This window comes from Rhinolophus sinicus, chromosome 4 (genome assembly GCF_057876585.1).
Source record: "Rhinolophus sinicus isolate RSI-liver-muscle chromosome 4, RSI-T2T, whole genome shotgun sequence".
NCBI lineage: Eukaryota > Metazoa > Chordata > Mammalia > Chiroptera > Rhinolophidae > Rhinolophus > Rhinolophus sinicus.
In genome coordinates, this window is record NC_142504.1 from 22,332,062 (window position 1) to 22,349,265 (window position 17,204).

The following is a 17,204-nucleotide window of genomic DNA, read 5'->3' on the forward strand; positions in this document are numbered from 1 at the left end:
AGAAAAGCAGTTGCAGACCTCAGTTTCTAGGTCTGAGAAATGGAATAAATGGCTTCCTGCATGCCTAGCTGGAAAGTTTGCCATTAAATGAAAGAGTATCTGTGAAATACCTTGGTACTCTTAGGAGGGAAGTTGCTGCATATATTCAGCAGCAAAGTAATTAATAAAAACTCATTGTTTTGGGGTATGTTTTATCAATTAACTCCCCCAGTTTTGAAATACATGAGTGCTTGATTTGTATGTTGTTCATACATATAGTGAATGTATATCCTGTTTGCCAGGAAGAGGGAAGTATATCATGGAAAATAATTTGTACTAAATGGAGGATAGCAAGTTATATGACTGTAGGGGTCGGAACTGTGAATCATCTCCTGCGTTTTTAACTAAGTAAAGGCAGTCTGCTCAAGGAAGAGAAAAAAAAAATCTACAAACCACACACTCCATCCAATCACGTAAAGACAAATCAGCCGTCAGGCAAATCAAATGTCTTCCTTTAAAGCTTACCTGGATTTGGCATTCTGCCCATCTTTTCCAAATCCTTTAACAATATACTTTCACAAAGAGTTAAAAATTATGCATACTGAGAAGCATATCCTTTACAACATTATTTTTTTAAAAAACAAGGAAATCTTTAGCCCAGGGAAGACAATTGCTTGGGAAAAGCAAAGTTCCTTTCTGAGTTTGTAACACGTAAATAGGAGATTAGTGGGTGGGATTGAGGTGTGCTCCGGTGCATAAATAGAAGCTGGGCTGAGCTAGCACACTAGGAACCTTGGAAACAACGAGGCCATCTGACTCACACAGACAGGTGAGTGGGGAAAGCCAGGTAAGGCCCCTGACAATAGTGGTGGAAGGGCACTCACTAGCGTCAGCTTTAGCCTCTGATTACTGTGGAAAGTTGCAGACAATCAACAGAGAAGTGAAGTAAAGGTAGTTTCAAGGGCAATGAGATGGGCTTTGGAGAGAAAATAAATGGAATTCTCAACAAAGGTTTACTAGGACCTTTCTTTGCCCAGAGCTGGCAGAGTGCTATGTTCCTGAACTGGTTCAAGGTAAAGCTTTCTTTCTTAGAAAACAAGAATAGATGAACTCCAAGTGTTTTCAAGCCTGGGACAGGGCCCAGGGTCTCCTGTCACCGTGCATTAGTCACCACCGAAGGCTCTGCTTCTCTCCCACTGCCTAAAGCAAAGAACTGGGCAACCTCGGCTCAGAGTGCCCACTTGGAATTGCAGTTCAGAATATGATGGCAAATCGGAAAAACAGTTCCCTTTCTCTGTCTGGCGTAAAGATATTCTTGTTGCATCTTCAATCTTTCAATTCATGGGATAGACTCTAAGAGGAGAGATATGGGTGCTTTACCGATACATTTATGACCAGGGAGACCAAAACCTTCTGCGATTTCACTCCTTGCCAAAGATAAGGATACAGAGATGGAGTGACTAGTAAAAAAAGCTGGCGAGAGGGAGAGAGGGAGAGAGGGAGAGAGGGAGAGAGGGAGAGAGGGAGAGAGGGAGAGAGGGAGAGAGGGAGAGAGGGAGAGGGGGGGAGAGGGGGAGAGGGGGAGAGGGAGAGAAGGAGAGAGAGAGGGGAGCATCAAACTGTCAATATCTTCCACAGCTGGCATTCCATTTTGAGGCGGTTTAAGCAGGAAGTTTGCAGAGCAGAGTCTATTCACATTATGAAAACTCAATAGAGTGAATCTCAGAAAGCCCACAGCACAGCAGGATGTTTGTACAGGAGTTATATTAGGCTTTGTTGAATCACCATGCCATAAAACATGTGTAATATATCAATAGTTCCAACCTATAAGCTGTGCAGCTATTGCAAGGGCTCTTAATCGCCTCTTTCACAGCAAGAATTGTCAATGGACTAAATAGGGAAAATGCTTCAATTATGTTTTACGACTATTTTTTAAAAAATATACATTGATGCTGTTGCTGTAATTAAAATACAAAATCAAACGTTTGTTCATAAATTCAAAGTAGCTATTTGCCATGTTTCTGAATCAACTAATATTCAAACAGTACAATTACTCTCACATAAAAGTTCTTGTTTTTTTAACATTAAAAATAAACCTTTGTACTAAGAGGGCTGGGAATTGTTGACTTGTAGTACACTTGAGTTGTTTCTGCAAAATACTTAGATACAAAAATTGTTATTGGCATTTCCACATCTTTATCGGTGTAGAAAATGAAGAAAGTGTATCCTTGCTTTTAGTTTTTGTCTTTTTGAGTAAGACATTCTGTGGCTACGTACTATGGCTTGGATAGTAATTGGATAGTTTAATACAAGGCATCATCTGATCTGGTGATTTAGCCAACCCTTTTTTAAAATCAGCTAACACTTAGCAAAGGGTCCCACTCAAGCTATCAGAACATGGGAAACTTTTCCGCTTGAAACTACCAAGCATTGATAGTCCATCCTGCTTCCTTTGCAGAGTTTAATTCAAAACCCATGCTAATACTAGACATTTATTTTTAAGCAATTTCAGTCTTTGGCTTTACTAAAATCCCAAGTCTCCAGCTTTGCATGTTATGCTGGAGTGATTTACCAGTGCAGCTCACTTTGCTAGCTTGCTCTCTCCCTCAGTCATTCATGGATCTTATCTTGCCATTCACATTCCTGTTCCTTAAGAATTAACTGTGGAATACTGGGAAATCAAAAAAGTTAACAAAGAGACACCCATGGGGTTGCTTTCTCTGCATTACGGGTCCCACAGAATACTTTTGTGCACACAAGTGCATGCCCACAACTGCCTACCTATAGAGGCCAACAGAGGGTCAAAGAATTGTTGCAGAAGGAGCTTGAATGACATATTTTAGTCAACTCAGAACTAACACATAGAGTTTGAGTCAATGTTACACTGGGGAAAGAGTTATGTGGGTGCAAGTTTTCAGTTAAGTGACAAACATGGCAGGTTTTAAATCAAACAAGGAACCATTTTACTCAGATCTTTCTCTTCACTGGCAATGTCCCCATTTTAACAGAAGGCTAAAGAAATATGTACGTTTAGGGTAATTGTTTCAGGATGGGAAAATGGGAACCAGCACTGCAAAAGGGCAAGATCCAGGAGCCATGGTTCTGCACCCATCCCACAAATCTTCCTCTCTGAATTTCAGTTTCATTTATAAAATGAAGCACTGCAGAGTAGGAAAAGAGGAGGTAACCCATAAGGTGCCTTCCAGTACTAAACATTTTAAAATATAAAATTTAAATGTAAATTCCCTTAGCTATAAGAGTGTATACATCTACTTATTTTCTTAAAATATATCTGTATCTATTTCTATATTATAGATTTCTATGGAGAGCTAATCAATATATTTATGTCTGTATAGATATATATTGATAGATAGATCGACACTATGTATTCTTCAGAAAATTCTGTGGAATTTTTCATGTTTTCAAATGAGACTGCATGTTTTCAACATCAGCGAAGCCTCAATTCCTGTTGTATCTCATGGTTGTGATCCATTCTGAAGATTTTTGAAGACTGCTAATTCCCTTTTGTTTTGACTTTTTGCTTATTTGTTTCCCACATCAGATTTGCCATGGAGAAGATTTCACTGTCAGCATTCTTACTCCTTGTGGCTCTCTCCTACACTCTGGCTAAAGATACCACAGTCAAACCGGGTGCTAAGAAGAACACAAAGGACACTCCACCCAAACTGCCCCAGACCCTCTCCAGAGGTAGGAGCCAGCTTCTCATCGGCTTCCAATGCTACTAAATTGGGAAACTGAGACTTGTGTGCTGAATATATTTTTGTATGTGTTCCTTCTAGATTTATCAAAATGTATAATTATTTCTACTTTCTGTAGAGGTTTTTCTTCTTTAATAGCAAATATATATTTATCCCAGTCTTTTGCATTGCTTTTCAACAGCTTGGAATCTGAAATTATGATAGCTTTACATACACTGGTTCATTTTGTTCCAGGTTGGGGTGATCAACTCATCTGGACTCAGACATACGAAGAAGCTTTATACAAATCCAAGACAAGGTAAAGACAAGGGTAACACAGAGCTCAAAGCTCTCAAGAGCACCATCTAGTGATATTTAGCCATATGTGAAATCCTAGTCATTAAAAATTATCCAATCTCTTTCTCTTAAAGCAACAAACCCCTGATGATTATTCATCACTTGGATGAATGTCCACACAGCCAAGGTAATTTATTCTTCTAAATATAATTTCCTTTATTATATTTATTTCCTTTATTTATTCTTCTAAATATAATTTCCTTTATCTGCTTCTAGCTTTAGGGACAAGGTTCAGGTCATTCATCTTTATATCCTTAGTACCTAACACAGTTGAATAAAACATAGTATTTCATGTAGTAAAAAGGTATTTTAAAGTAACTTCAAATATTTCCATGTTTTGTGTTAACCATTGGTGCATATTTTGAAAAAAACAAACCCTAGGATTCATCTTTGGTGTCTTGCTTTCGCTTATATCCCATACCCAATGCATCAGCAAATACCGTTGGCTTTACCTACAAGTATATGCTAAAGCCAGCGCCAGCTTCATGGGCTTGCAACCTGTGCAGTCACACAGAAACCAGTTCTTAGAACGTTCCCATGCTTTGTTTCAAGTCCTGTTGTCGCTGTCTTCAGATTCTTTATGATTTTTGAACAAGAGGCTCCATATTTTTTATTTTGCACTGGGGTCCCTCTATTACATTGGTCCTGCTCAAATCCAAGCACTTCCTATTGTCTCATTGCTACTTGCCCTGGTCCAAACCAAGATCACATGTTGTCTAGAACACCTGAACAGCCACCTAACTGGTCACCACATAGTCAGTTCTCCATACAAACGGCCACAATCAGGCTGTTAAACATAAATCAGATCCTTTCATTCATGTGCTCTACTGGCTTCTCATCACAGGTAAAATTGCATCCAAATTCCTGGCCTCTGGCTCCTTCCTTTCTTACCACTTTCCCCTTGTTTTATCTCTAGTCCATCTAGCCTGTCCTTTGTGCCTTTCCTCAAACATGTGAGCTCATTTCTGCCTCAGGACTATTGCTCTTACAGTCCCCTCTGCCTCCTGTGACACACCCCCAAAATCTCAGAATGGATCACTCTGTCACTTCAATGTTATCTCCCCAGAGAGGTCTACCCTAACTACTCTATACCTCTTAAATCTCTTGCTTTGCTTTATGTTTTTATTCCAAGAACATATCTTCACCTGAAATTATTAGATACATGTTTGTTTACTTGTTTATGATGTCTCCCACACAAGCATTTGAGCTCTATGAAGAAAGCACATTACATTTTTTTCTCACTGCTCTACCCCCAGGGCATAAAATGGTACCTACCACAGAGTAGCCACTCAATATATATGGGCTGAAAAAAATGAATGAATGAATGGATAGATGGATGGATGGATGGATGAGTGAATGGCAAGAAGCAAAGGCAGTCAATGGCCTAGACATTACTTCACTAATCATTAGCTGAAAGGGCAAAATTGAATATTGTGTTAAAAATACATTTTTAAATAAAAATATATTTTAAGTTCAACCGAAAATATAACAGAGAACAATGGTTTTAACTGGTGAGGAGATGGATGCTTAACGATTTTTCTTTATATTATAGCTCTAAAGAAAGTGTTTGCTGAAAATAAAGAAATCCAGAAATTGGCAGAGCAGTTTGTCCTCCTCAATCTAGTTGTAAGTTTACTTTTCATCATCAATGACATTTCTCCACGGATCATTATTTGAAAGGGATGATTCATTTTTCCTATATGTCCTAAACATACTGCATGAACTGGGATCTGTTCCAAATATCTTATCTCAAAGCCTGGAGAGAAAAAAAATGATACTTCATTTTATTAATAACCTATCTTTCATGCTAATGTTTTTATTTAGTAATTAATTTAGGTTGTCTGAAAAATAATTCTCCTGTGGCTGGGATTCTCTCTGTTGCTGTCATAATTGGAAGGTTTCTGTATTTTTGCAAATTACTTCCTGTGCCCTTTCCTGCAGTCCTGGCTACTCCACGTCATTCTTAGTGCTTGTCTCCGCTCTCTCTGGAAGAGACAGCGCTCTGGCAGTTCAAATATCATCATGCCATCGTACTTTTAGCCTCATGCATTCCCACTCACTTCACCATCACCACCTCTCCTGATGTTCAAGCTTTCTGCCTTACTCTACCGTAACCCTTGGGTCAGCCCCCCCCGCCCCTTGCCACCCTCTCTCATACGCGTCACAGGTTGACAGGTGGGCTTCCTCAAAGAGCATCTACACCAATAGTTCTTCCTCACCTCCCCTCCACAGGCTCATTTTCTTCCTACCCCTAGTATTAGTAACTTGGTGTCTCTACTTGACCTACTTCTCTTTTATGTAGTTTATATCCTCTATGGACGTCATCTACATCTGCCTTGAATCAATGTCCACACAGTAATAATTCCCACCTTACACAAACATGCAACAACCTCCAACGTGGGCATACAACCATGCTTCAGATCACCCATAATTAGCTTACACGCAACATGTTCAACACTAATTTTATCGTTTTTATCCAGGCTTTTCAAATAGCTCTTCTTTCTTTCTTCCCTATTTCACTGCACGTGTTATTCTTGATTTTCCTCACCTCCTCTCCTCCAGCAGTCAAAAAGCCCTGTGGTTCTTTTGAATACGTTTGTACACTTTCTCTGTAAACTGAGGACCACGAGAATTGTTCCCTTTGCCTAGCGCACTGCAGTGGCAGTTTAACTAAATGGCTCCCTGCCTACCAGATAAATACCATCCAATCCCACATGGCCGTCAAGATAATCACTATGAAGACCAAAATGAGATCATGATACCTCCCCTAACATTCCTCCACTGGTTCTTATCTTTATGAACAAATGCAAACGCTGCGGCAGGGTGTGCAGTCACGCAGGAGCTGGCCCCTGAAGCAGCTCTCCAGCATCTTCTCTCACCACCTCATGCATCCCCCATATTTCAGCCCTTTCCAAACACTGGGCTATATCAGCAAAGAGGTTTGCATTTCTCCTTTGCATAATGTCTCCCCTCTGCCTGGAGTGACCTCCTTTTCCATGTAACTGACTTCTATTTATTTTTTAAGATCCCTCTTTACCCACTTCATAAAGTCCTAATCACACTGCGTACTAGAGTACATGTCCTCCTCGGGGTACGCATGGCATCTGCGTATCGTCCATCAGGACAGTTCAGCCACTGAATCCCCAGTATTCATTTTCCTACCTGTATCTACCAATAGGCTGTACACCTATCACAGATAAGTGCTATATATTGCTAAATACACAAACTCTTAAATATAAAGTTGGTAAGTGGATGATAGTTGAATGCTCAGGATAGTCCTATTTCTGTTATTTCTCCAAAAATGACTTCTGATTTTTTCACTAATTTATTTCTTTCTACCTCATACAAGATGTCTTCCCCAAAGAAGTTATAGTATAGTTATAACTCTTCCTTCTTGAATGTTTGTGCTCTTTATCTCATACATTCAGCTCTTTATTTCTGTTATGCGTCACATCCTGCACTAAGTTATTATTTCATGCATATACCTTGTCTCTCCATCTATAAGCTCTGGAACAGGTGTGCCTTACGGTATTTTAAGATGCCTACCCCAGTAATGGACACATTTTTGTATTAACAAGTTTGAAAATAACTACAGAGTAAACAAACTAAAAGCTGCTTTTTTTTTTTTTTAATCTTAGTATGAAACAACTGACAAACACCTTTCTCCTGATGGCCAATATGTCCCCAGGATTATGTTTGTTGGTAAGTAAAAGTAACAATGAGATGAAACACACTCTTACAATTACACAAGTGCTGCTGTCATTCTTCCTGTCTTTCCCCATCCTCATCTGCCCTCTACCATGGCCAATGCCACCACAAAGCTCTAGTAAGGGGTACAACATTCCTTTAACTTTCACAAAACATTTTCATCAGAAAGTGTGATCTTCTAGATATTTCCACAGATGCCATTTTTTTTCTCATATGCTAATTTTAACTTTTCATCTTCTGTCAGAAATACATCTGAAAACGAAGCACCCCGTTAAGAGTGTAAATGTATTAATCATTTTCCTAAATACACCAGGTCTATGAATTCATATTTTTAATCTGGCACACTTTCAATCTGTGTGTTGGATTTTTCTTTCTGACATTGCTGATACTTATTTTAGGAAAATTAGGAATACGAATCGGGAAAAAAAAAAAATCAAAGGAGCTGTTCCTTCCTGCCACTAGTACTTTTCACGTTGTTGCCTCTGCTGGAAAACTTTTTCTGCTTCCCCCTCTGCAACTTCTCATCACCTAATTAACTCCCCAGTCATCACTGTCTTTCACTGACCTGGCCGAATACCCACTATGTGCTTTTGTGGCACAATGTTTCTTTCAATGGTTGTACTTTCCTCAGTTATAATTTTACATTTATTGGGTGATTGTTTAATAAATACTTTCCCCCATGGGATTATAAACTCCATGGGGCAGGGAGTGTATCTGTTTCTGCTCACCATCAAATTTTCAGCATTACCCTGTGGTAGGCTCACAATACATATTTCTTAAATGAATGAACTAATTGAGTTTGGCTTTAAACAAAATCACATTGATTTAAAGACAGTCAATAATCAAATCCATCACATAAAAGAGCTCACCCTAATCAAGCAGTTCACCTATGTAATCCCTCCGAGTTCACACTAAATGTACAAAACGGGAGAGAAAAAGTAAAGGAAGAAAAGGAGGACGGCTGAACTAGAGCTTTACAGATTTGGGTTTGTTAGGATTTAGAAAATTTAGAACGCTTGAAATTGAAAGAGACTAATAGGTCATCCAGTCTTACCTTGTGCAGGAATTCTGTTCACAGTATTCCCATCTAAGGGCGTGTTAACCCACGTTTGGTCCCTTCAGTCCTAAGAACCAACTCCAACTCTGCTGCAGCTTCTCTCCAGCTCAGTAGCTCTCCATGCTGCCTGCACATTAGAATCACCTGGAAGATTTTGAGAGTCAAGCCGCTCAGGCCACACCTCAAACAAATTAAACTTTGTAAGCGGGCATTTTCCCGCCAAATCGCGTCCGTAACGCGGGGCTTTTTTGACATTTTCTCTCCAAAATTAGACTTTCCATAAAATATTCATATCTTTCGATCTATTTGATATTTTTCTATGAAACTTTCAGTGTTTTAGTTTAAAAAGAGGTCTCTATTTATTCACTTTGCAAAATTTTTGCGGGTTCCAACTAGAGGCGATATGACGAGTTTACTCGTTTGCCACAAACAATGTGTTAAATCAGAATCTCTGGGGTTGGAATGCAGGCATGCGTATTTTCAAAAACTCTCCAGGTGATTCCATTGGGCAGCCATTGGTTCACAACCAATGGTTGGGCATTTAAAAGCCTTTCTGTTAATTTACTATCTAGACCAGGTATTGGTATCTTCTGCACCAAGCAGTAGCAGGTCTTGTCTTTGTTGAACAAAAGAATGTCTCCTCCATGTAACTTATGTTGGTCCTAGTCCAGTATTCTGAAATGGCAGAGACTATCCAAATACTGGTGACAGACTTTGCAAACACGCGGGTGCTTCTCCCGCAGCCACTTCACCTAGATTTCAGGACACACACCTTAGGCTCCTTCAATCCCAAGGTTTCTAGGCCGCTGTGCATTCCCAGTACTACCTACCTCCCTTTTGGATGCCCACTTTATTTTAAAAATACCTTACTGTCCCATCGATAACGTCAAGTTAAATACAAAACATGAAAAATCAGATTTAAGCAATACATAAAGGATGATTCCTAAGTCTCTATTTTCAAAATGCAGCTGGTTAACAATAAGTGAAAAGTAAAAAGGGACCCCACGTGCTTATTTGACCTTTGCTGCTCTTTAAGGGCTTGCGTTCTTTTATTCATTAAAGAAAAGAATAAACCATTGGGTTTTGAACACTACCTAGCATTGGGTGTGGGTTTCCAATTATTTGGTTGCTCTTGGTAACACATTTCAGTTACAACGTATCATTTCAAAAGATCAAAATATTCCATAGTAGAGAACGCCAATGTTTTCAAACCAAAACACTTCCCCAGTAAGATACATCATCGTGTTTTCAAGTTGCTATCGATAGAGCAGCAGGGTTTGTAACCTCTTCCACAAATAACCATGCGCAGCTGTTGGCCACGCCCCGCCTCTTGGGTCCTGACGGCCAGAGGCTGGGTTGCAGCGCAGAGGGAGTAGAATTGCATCCGACAGACACACGCTGTGTTCCTTTGATAGGACATGGAAAAAATACGTGATCTTCATCAAACAAGAGGTTACCTGGAAACAGAGCACTCCATTCCCTTTTGCTTTTCTTTGTAGACCCATCCCTGACAGTTAGAGCCGACATCACTGGAAGATATTCAAATCGTCTCTACGCATACGAACCTTCGGACGCAGCTCTATGTAAGTGTTACCTGCTTTGAACGTCTCCACTGCGCGGTGCGGGGAAGAGGCCTCGTGACTAGAGAATCGTAGAAGCCTTGTCTCATTCGGTCTCTAACTAGGGTCGTCCTCAGGCAAATTACATGCACTTTGATCTCTTTTTTTCTTTAAATCTCAATCGAAGATGAATTATTTAGATTAAGTATCTTTTTCTGGAAATGACAGTATTACCTGCTTTTCAGGTTTTCTCCCAGGCACACTAACAGGCAAGTCCTTCTACCACAGAATGTAACGATAGTTGTAGTAATCTGCATGCTTTGTTAAATTTTTTTTTTTCCCCAAATAATGAGAGTAAAATAATTTAGTCCAGCTTGTTGAAGTTAAAATCAAGTTCAATTTTAAAGATCAGTAGTAAAGATGGCTGCAAATTGTTGCCAAGACACTTCCCCTGGGGTTGCTATAAAATAGGGGAGGGGGGACTCAAGGCAGATGAGGTACCTTGATGGGAGACTGTACCTACTTGTCTCTGGGTTAATTAGTCCTTTTGGGAAGAACTGGGTTTTGTCCTAAGAACCAATTCTGCTCAATGACTAGTGGCTCCTAGAATTACATTGACCAATATATTAGCCATTAGCCACATGTAGCTGTTTACTATTAACATTACTTATACTTTACAATTCAGTTCCTCTGTCACACTAACCACATTTCAAGTACTCATCGCCAAGGCACTGAATTATTTTTCGTCATCACAGAAATTCCCATCGAGGGGCACTGACCTAGAACCTTATGTGGGGAAGGATTTTGAGGCTGTGTCTTGGTGGCAGAAAGATAATCATGGTCCATTAGAAATGCCTCAGATGGGTGCTGGGAAGACCAGGGAAGCATAGTCCAAGTATTAACCATTCCCAAGATAACAACACATACAGTATCTTAATAAGACTTTGGACTCCTTAAAGGTAAGTACCCTGCGTAGGCAATACCCTAGTGCCTTGTAGAAACGGCATTTAATAGATATTGGAAAAGAACTGAATTATAACAGAAGCCATTAATTTTAGAAAAAAATTTACAATCCTATTGCCAACTATTCACCCTCTGATAAAATAGCACCCCATTAAGCAATAGTCTTCAAGTTTGGGGGTTTACTATATCTGTTAATATAATTTTTGGTCACGTCTTGACTCTTATAACTTTTCCCCCCATTAGTGCTCGACAACATGAAGAAAGCACTCAAGTTGCTGAAGACCGAACTGTAGAGCAAAAACAAACTTTGCAAGCTCTTCACTCTGTTAGGCCTTGCGACTTGGAACCAGAGATTTCAGAAGACTCTGGAGAAGGCAGAAGCACTGGTGGCCATGCTGATAGATTATGGTTTAATGTTACAACAGCAATGTTTTTTTTTAATTTGGTTTCAAGTATGCATATATGAAAACAACATTGTATACTACCATAGTGAGCCAAACTTTTTAAAAAAATAAATCCTTTTGAGGGTGTTCAAACTGTTATATCTTTTTTTCCCCAAGTTGGTCTTTCACAGAAAACCTATTTGGTTCATTCACCTTTGGATGCAAAATGTTCAAAGAGGGGACAAGACAAAACTAGTTCAAGCAATGAAGACCAAGTTCTCATCACAGCTCACTATAATTTCTCGCTGGGTGACTAAAAGATATTAGCTTTATCAATAGCCGTTTCAAACAGCATATGCTTTAGTGTGAAAGAAGAGGTAGAAGAACGGCATCACAAGAAAATCAGGTACCTAAATTGAAGACAACCCCTCCCCACCCTGGCCTAAAACTCCTATGTATGTCCACACCTTAATTTTGTAATTCAAGTTTAGTTAGATTTTTGCCCAGCTGAATGCTCTCACAGAAAGGCTCTGGCAGGTAGCTTCCCCCTTCAGAAGAATCATTTTGTGAAAAGGTCATTCAAAGAACATCTGCACTCATGAACATACACTAAAGAAATCCTGAGACTTAGTCTTATATTTGGTCTCTCAAGGTGTTGAGTCCTGGCCTGGAATCAATTCAGTTGAATTGTTCCTATCTTCTTCATTAAAATGTGACTGGGAGAAGAGCAAAGGGCAGTGCTATCTTGTCTATTAGGTAGAGATCAGAGGTCACTAGTTATCTGGAAAAGTTGAGAAAGAGCATAGCATCAGATAGGGGAGCAGCTTTAGCCACTGTAACTCTTTCTTCTGCCTGACAAAAACTAGAACTCTATTAATTTCTTCACGACATATTGAGTAACTTCACATTCATGATTATATGGAATTCTTTTTATTACTCAGCCCCCACTAACTGCTTTAGCCCTGGAATGGCTGTGATGGTCTGTACAATACTTTGCGTATTGATTATTTATTGCTTGTCTTGAATAACTTTTTTTTAGATAGATCTTTTTCTGAATAGATCCTTTGGCATCATTAACTTTTCAGGGCAGATAATATATTTTAAATACTTTTCTCTTTCACAGTAGTTTGACAGAGCTATTCACGAATAGGTTCTGAGCATATATTGTTGATTTAACGACATAAAAATCCTCAGCAAAAATATCACCAGAAGAATTGGGCTTCCTTCTCATAAGTCAATAGCTTACATGTGCTTAAAAAGGTAAAATATTCCATTTAGAAAGTTCTCTGAGGGTTAATGGGAGGAAAAAAATATTTTTCACATGTATAAACAAATATTTTGAATGACAACTTCTAAGATCTTCATCTATCATACAGCAAAATAATCTTTCATTTTTATTGGGTTAATGTGACATAAGATTAAGTTCTTGAAATTTACTAGTGACAAAACAGTGTTTTGGCAATACATATAATTTTGGAAATATCAAGAAATCTCTGTGAAGTCAAATGTCAAGGTTCAAGGAAAATGAGTCTCAGAAAAGTGTTAAACACAGAGCAAAAGTCATTAAAAAAAAAAAAAAAAAAGTTTGACATTGACCCAGGCTCCTCAACTTCTGAGAATCTGTCCTAAAAAAACCATTCCAGAGAAAGAGTTCTGTGAAGATGCCAGTGGCAATGCTATTTAAACATACCTCCCCCCAAATTGGCCACCTCCAGATATGATTACATAGTTTATCAACTGAAAGCAGGGGAAAGATATTTGTACTCTCATGTTCATAGCAGCATTATTCACAATAGCCAGGAGTTGGAAGCCACCCAAATATCCACTGATGAATGGATAAACAAAAGGTGGTATATACAGACAATGGCATACTATTCAGCCTTTAAAAGGAAATTCTGATACATGCTACAACATAGATGAACCTTGACAACATTATGGTGAGTGAAATAAACCCGTTTCAAAGGAACAAATATTGTGTGATTCGACTTATATGGGATATCTAGGGTAGTCAAATTCATAGAGACAGAAAGTAGACTGGGGGTTGCCAAGATCTGAGAAGAGGGAGGAGAAAGGGGAGTTACTGTTTAACAGGTACAGATTTTCAGTTTGGGAAGATGAAAAAGTTCTGGAAATGGATGGTGGTGATGGTTGTGGAACAATGTGAATATACTTATATGACATTGAATTATACAGATAAAAATGGTTACAGTGACACATTTTATGTATGTTTTACCACATTAACATTTTTTAAAGTCAATTTTATCTGAGGCCTCCTAGCTTAGGGGGAAAACAGAGGAACTAACTTTTTAAAACGTTGGTAATGTAAATCATCTGTAAGAGTCATTTACGTGGATGAGCAACATGTTTGATTAAACCATATTTACCTGTTTTAGAGCCAGTCTTCCTCAAATGACCGATTATGACCATCTATCTCTGCTTTGGTTTTTTGTTTGTTTTGTGCAATCGGTAATCCTAAGTAGCTACTGAGTCCTTATATTTAGTAATCACTGGCAAGAATGGGAGCTGGGGGGAGAACAGAAAAAAACCCTAAGGCAGAAACAGAACTTTCTTCACTGTCTCACCAAAGAGGCAGACTTCAAAGTCCAAATAAAGTCACCTTAACTTATTAAATAGCCACTTGTCAAGCTATGACCTCATCTACTTGTAAAAAGCAAGATCTGAAAGTAAGCAAAAGTGGTTTCACCCTCCAAGTGATATCAAAGTCCACTCTGACACACGTGTATATTTTAACTCACAGGCAACTCCCTCAAGCCCTTACTGGAAAATGAATTCCAAAAGCTGACTTTCCTGAGGAGAGTAGATGAGAAGTAGCCTCATACATGGCAGGAGGGTCTGATTTTCCCCTTTTCTAGTCTCCAGAGGTATTTCAATGACTACAATTGCCAGGTTGTGATATGACATTCCAGAAAAACTTCCACACCAGGGCTGTTTCTCTCTCTCTGTCTCTCTCTCTCTCTCTGGGGTAGGGTGGAGGGCACTGCTGGTTGCTTCCTTAAAATGGTTTAGAAAACACTCACTAACACATATTGTAATTGTAGTTGGCATAGAGGGCCAGGAGTAAAAATTAACTGCCAGCCCCAAATATACCAAGTGCAGAGTAACTGGACACAAATCCCTTCACTTTCCCAGAAACCTGGAAAGCTCTGTCTTTAACTTTATCGTCATCTCTAATAAAACAAGTGACATGTGAATGATCCTATTTGTCTGATCACCATGCCTAAAAGTGTTTTTCGCCTATGAAATGTACTACACAAAAATGTGATTCTAACTTTTCAGTACCAGCTAAAAAGTGTTTCATATATTTACTCGGTGCATCTTCAAAACGATGAATAAACTGTAACAGGGTTACACAAATATTTAAGAAAATTATAGGAGGAGGCTTTTGGCTTAAGGAAACTAAGAACTAAAAGCCACACCCTGGTTTCTTTCCTCTCTCTGAAAGGTTCCATTCAGCATCATATTACTTAGGTTGAACATGCAAAACTGGTTTTCATACTAAACTCGTTGCTGCTTAGAAAACAGAGTATCTGGGAGGAATTTATGCCACATGCACTCAGATTTTAGAAATTACAGTCTAATATTTTCCCTTGGTATGAGCATTATATTCTCTAACTAAAATTTCACTTTTAACATCAAGGCTGGACGAATGTTTCAAGAAATATTCTTCTAACTCGAACATGTAAACAGGGACCAAGAGAAATTTATAAAAGTAGCTGTTTCTTTTCTAAAATAAATGCTAGGTTTAGAAAAAAAGGAGCCCCAGGGTTTTGAGTTGGCTTGGGATCAGCCTGACCTCCCCTTGCTCACCAGCAGCCATTTGGGATTCAGGATAGACCTATTCAGAGGCCTTTCCAGCAAGTGTTATAATACGCTATGGAATGGGAGCTGTTATCTCTGTACCCAGACACAGAGATCACAGGAGACCTCTTAAAAGACGCTGGAGAATCTATCACCTTTAGATCTGCCTGAGGGAACAGAAAGCTTAACCTAACAAGGCTATGCTTGATACTTAAAAATACAGAGTGTGCCAAAAATATGTCTACACATAAAAGGGAAAACATATTAAAACTGTAATACTCAATATATACAAAAGATGAATACAAGTCACGTTTGACTTCTGCAATTACAAGAGGTGCTCAAAGTGGTTACCATCAGCGTCCAGACACTTCTGATTCCAGCAAACTACTGCTTGAGCAACGCTAACCAAAGTGTCCACTTGTATACATTTTTTGGCTCCCCTGGTATGTTATTTCTTGAGTGGCTAATCACCAGCTATTACCTACTCTTACAATGCTCTAGTTTATAGCCCTAAAGATGCATGCCTCCAAAGCTTTGGTTTGTAATTAGGTGGACCCAAATAAAGTCCATTGCCATTAGAGCACAGACCAAGGCTATGGGTTGGTTCTTGCCGCCACTGCCCTTTCCACATATAATCCTTTCTACCAAGAAAAGTATTAGAAGATTCCAGAAACTCCAGTGAAGTTCACAAAGCAAATAGGGAAGAGAACAAACAAAATGCCTTAAAGGAAGATAAGAGTTCAAAAGCCTCACTTCCTCTATGCGTCACTCGCAATTTCATTTTATGTATAAGTGGGAACTGTGTTAGCGTTGTTCAGAACTCAACATGACATTGAAGGATGGCAGAATATGCTACCCCAGAACATACCTCTTAGGCATAAAGATTCTTTTGAGCTGATTATTTCTGAGAAACAGCACACACAGGAGAAGCTCTAAAAACAAGAGTAGAAGTTTACCCTTATGTAAGGGAAATTCATATTTTTAAAGAGAATCTCCATTTGTAGGCTGTCTCCTTCTCTGTATGATGGGAAGGAGGACTCTAAATCACAAGAAACTTAACAATGTAAAAGTCACTGAATAACTCTACATAACAAACCTTACCTATGTTTACTGCACTGTTCCTGGTAACCACCCCATTCACTGGCCTACACACACACACACACACACACACACACACACACACACACACACACACACACACCTCTTTCGTCTTTCGCTAAAGATGGTATTTAAGATGGTGGGTTGGGCCATCTAGGGAAGTTACTTAATTTTTCTGGGTATCTCCTATGTATACATGAGGTATGCATGTGGATAAACTTACTTTTCTCTTGTTAATCCGTCTTATTACACAGGGTGTCAGCCGAACTCAGAACAGTAGAGGGAAAGTTATTTTTCCTCCCCTACAACATCACGGGAATGTCACAATTTAGTTTTCTTGAAAGATTAACCATCTTCCAGTCATGGAAGCGACACACACACACACACACACACCACTCTAACATTCTATAGATCAATCACTTACCATCTTTCTTGGTCCAAAACCCATCAAGAAAATGACTGATAAAATACCATATACTACATAGAATTCAAGACAAGAAATTAGGGATTTTCTGTAACAGGAAGAACTTACCTATTTTTCCCCAAATAAATATGAATAACTTCTCTTTTAAAAAATAATTCT

The 17,204-nt window shown here is 39.0% G+C and overlaps 1 protein-coding gene across 1 annotated transcript; it reads left to right on the forward strand.

The window, feature by feature from the left end:
- The first annotated feature begins 542 nt into the window (after positions 1-542).
- AGR2 (anterior gradient 2, protein disulphide isomerase family member) lies at positions 543-11,851 on the forward strand. The gene is made up of 8 exons (XM_019726630.3): positions 543-808; positions 3,542-3,687; positions 3,933-3,996; positions 4,109-4,161; positions 5,587-5,660; positions 7,673-7,736; positions 10,299-10,382; positions 11,565-11,851. The coding sequence occupies exons 2-8, from the start codon at positions 3,549-3,551 to the stop codon at positions 11,612-11,614; spliced, it is 528 nt and encodes a 175-aa protein (XP_019582189.1). The 5' UTR covers positions 543-808; positions 3,542-3,548; the 3' UTR covers positions 11,615-11,851.
- Positions 11,852-17,204: the final 5,353 nt, after the last annotated feature.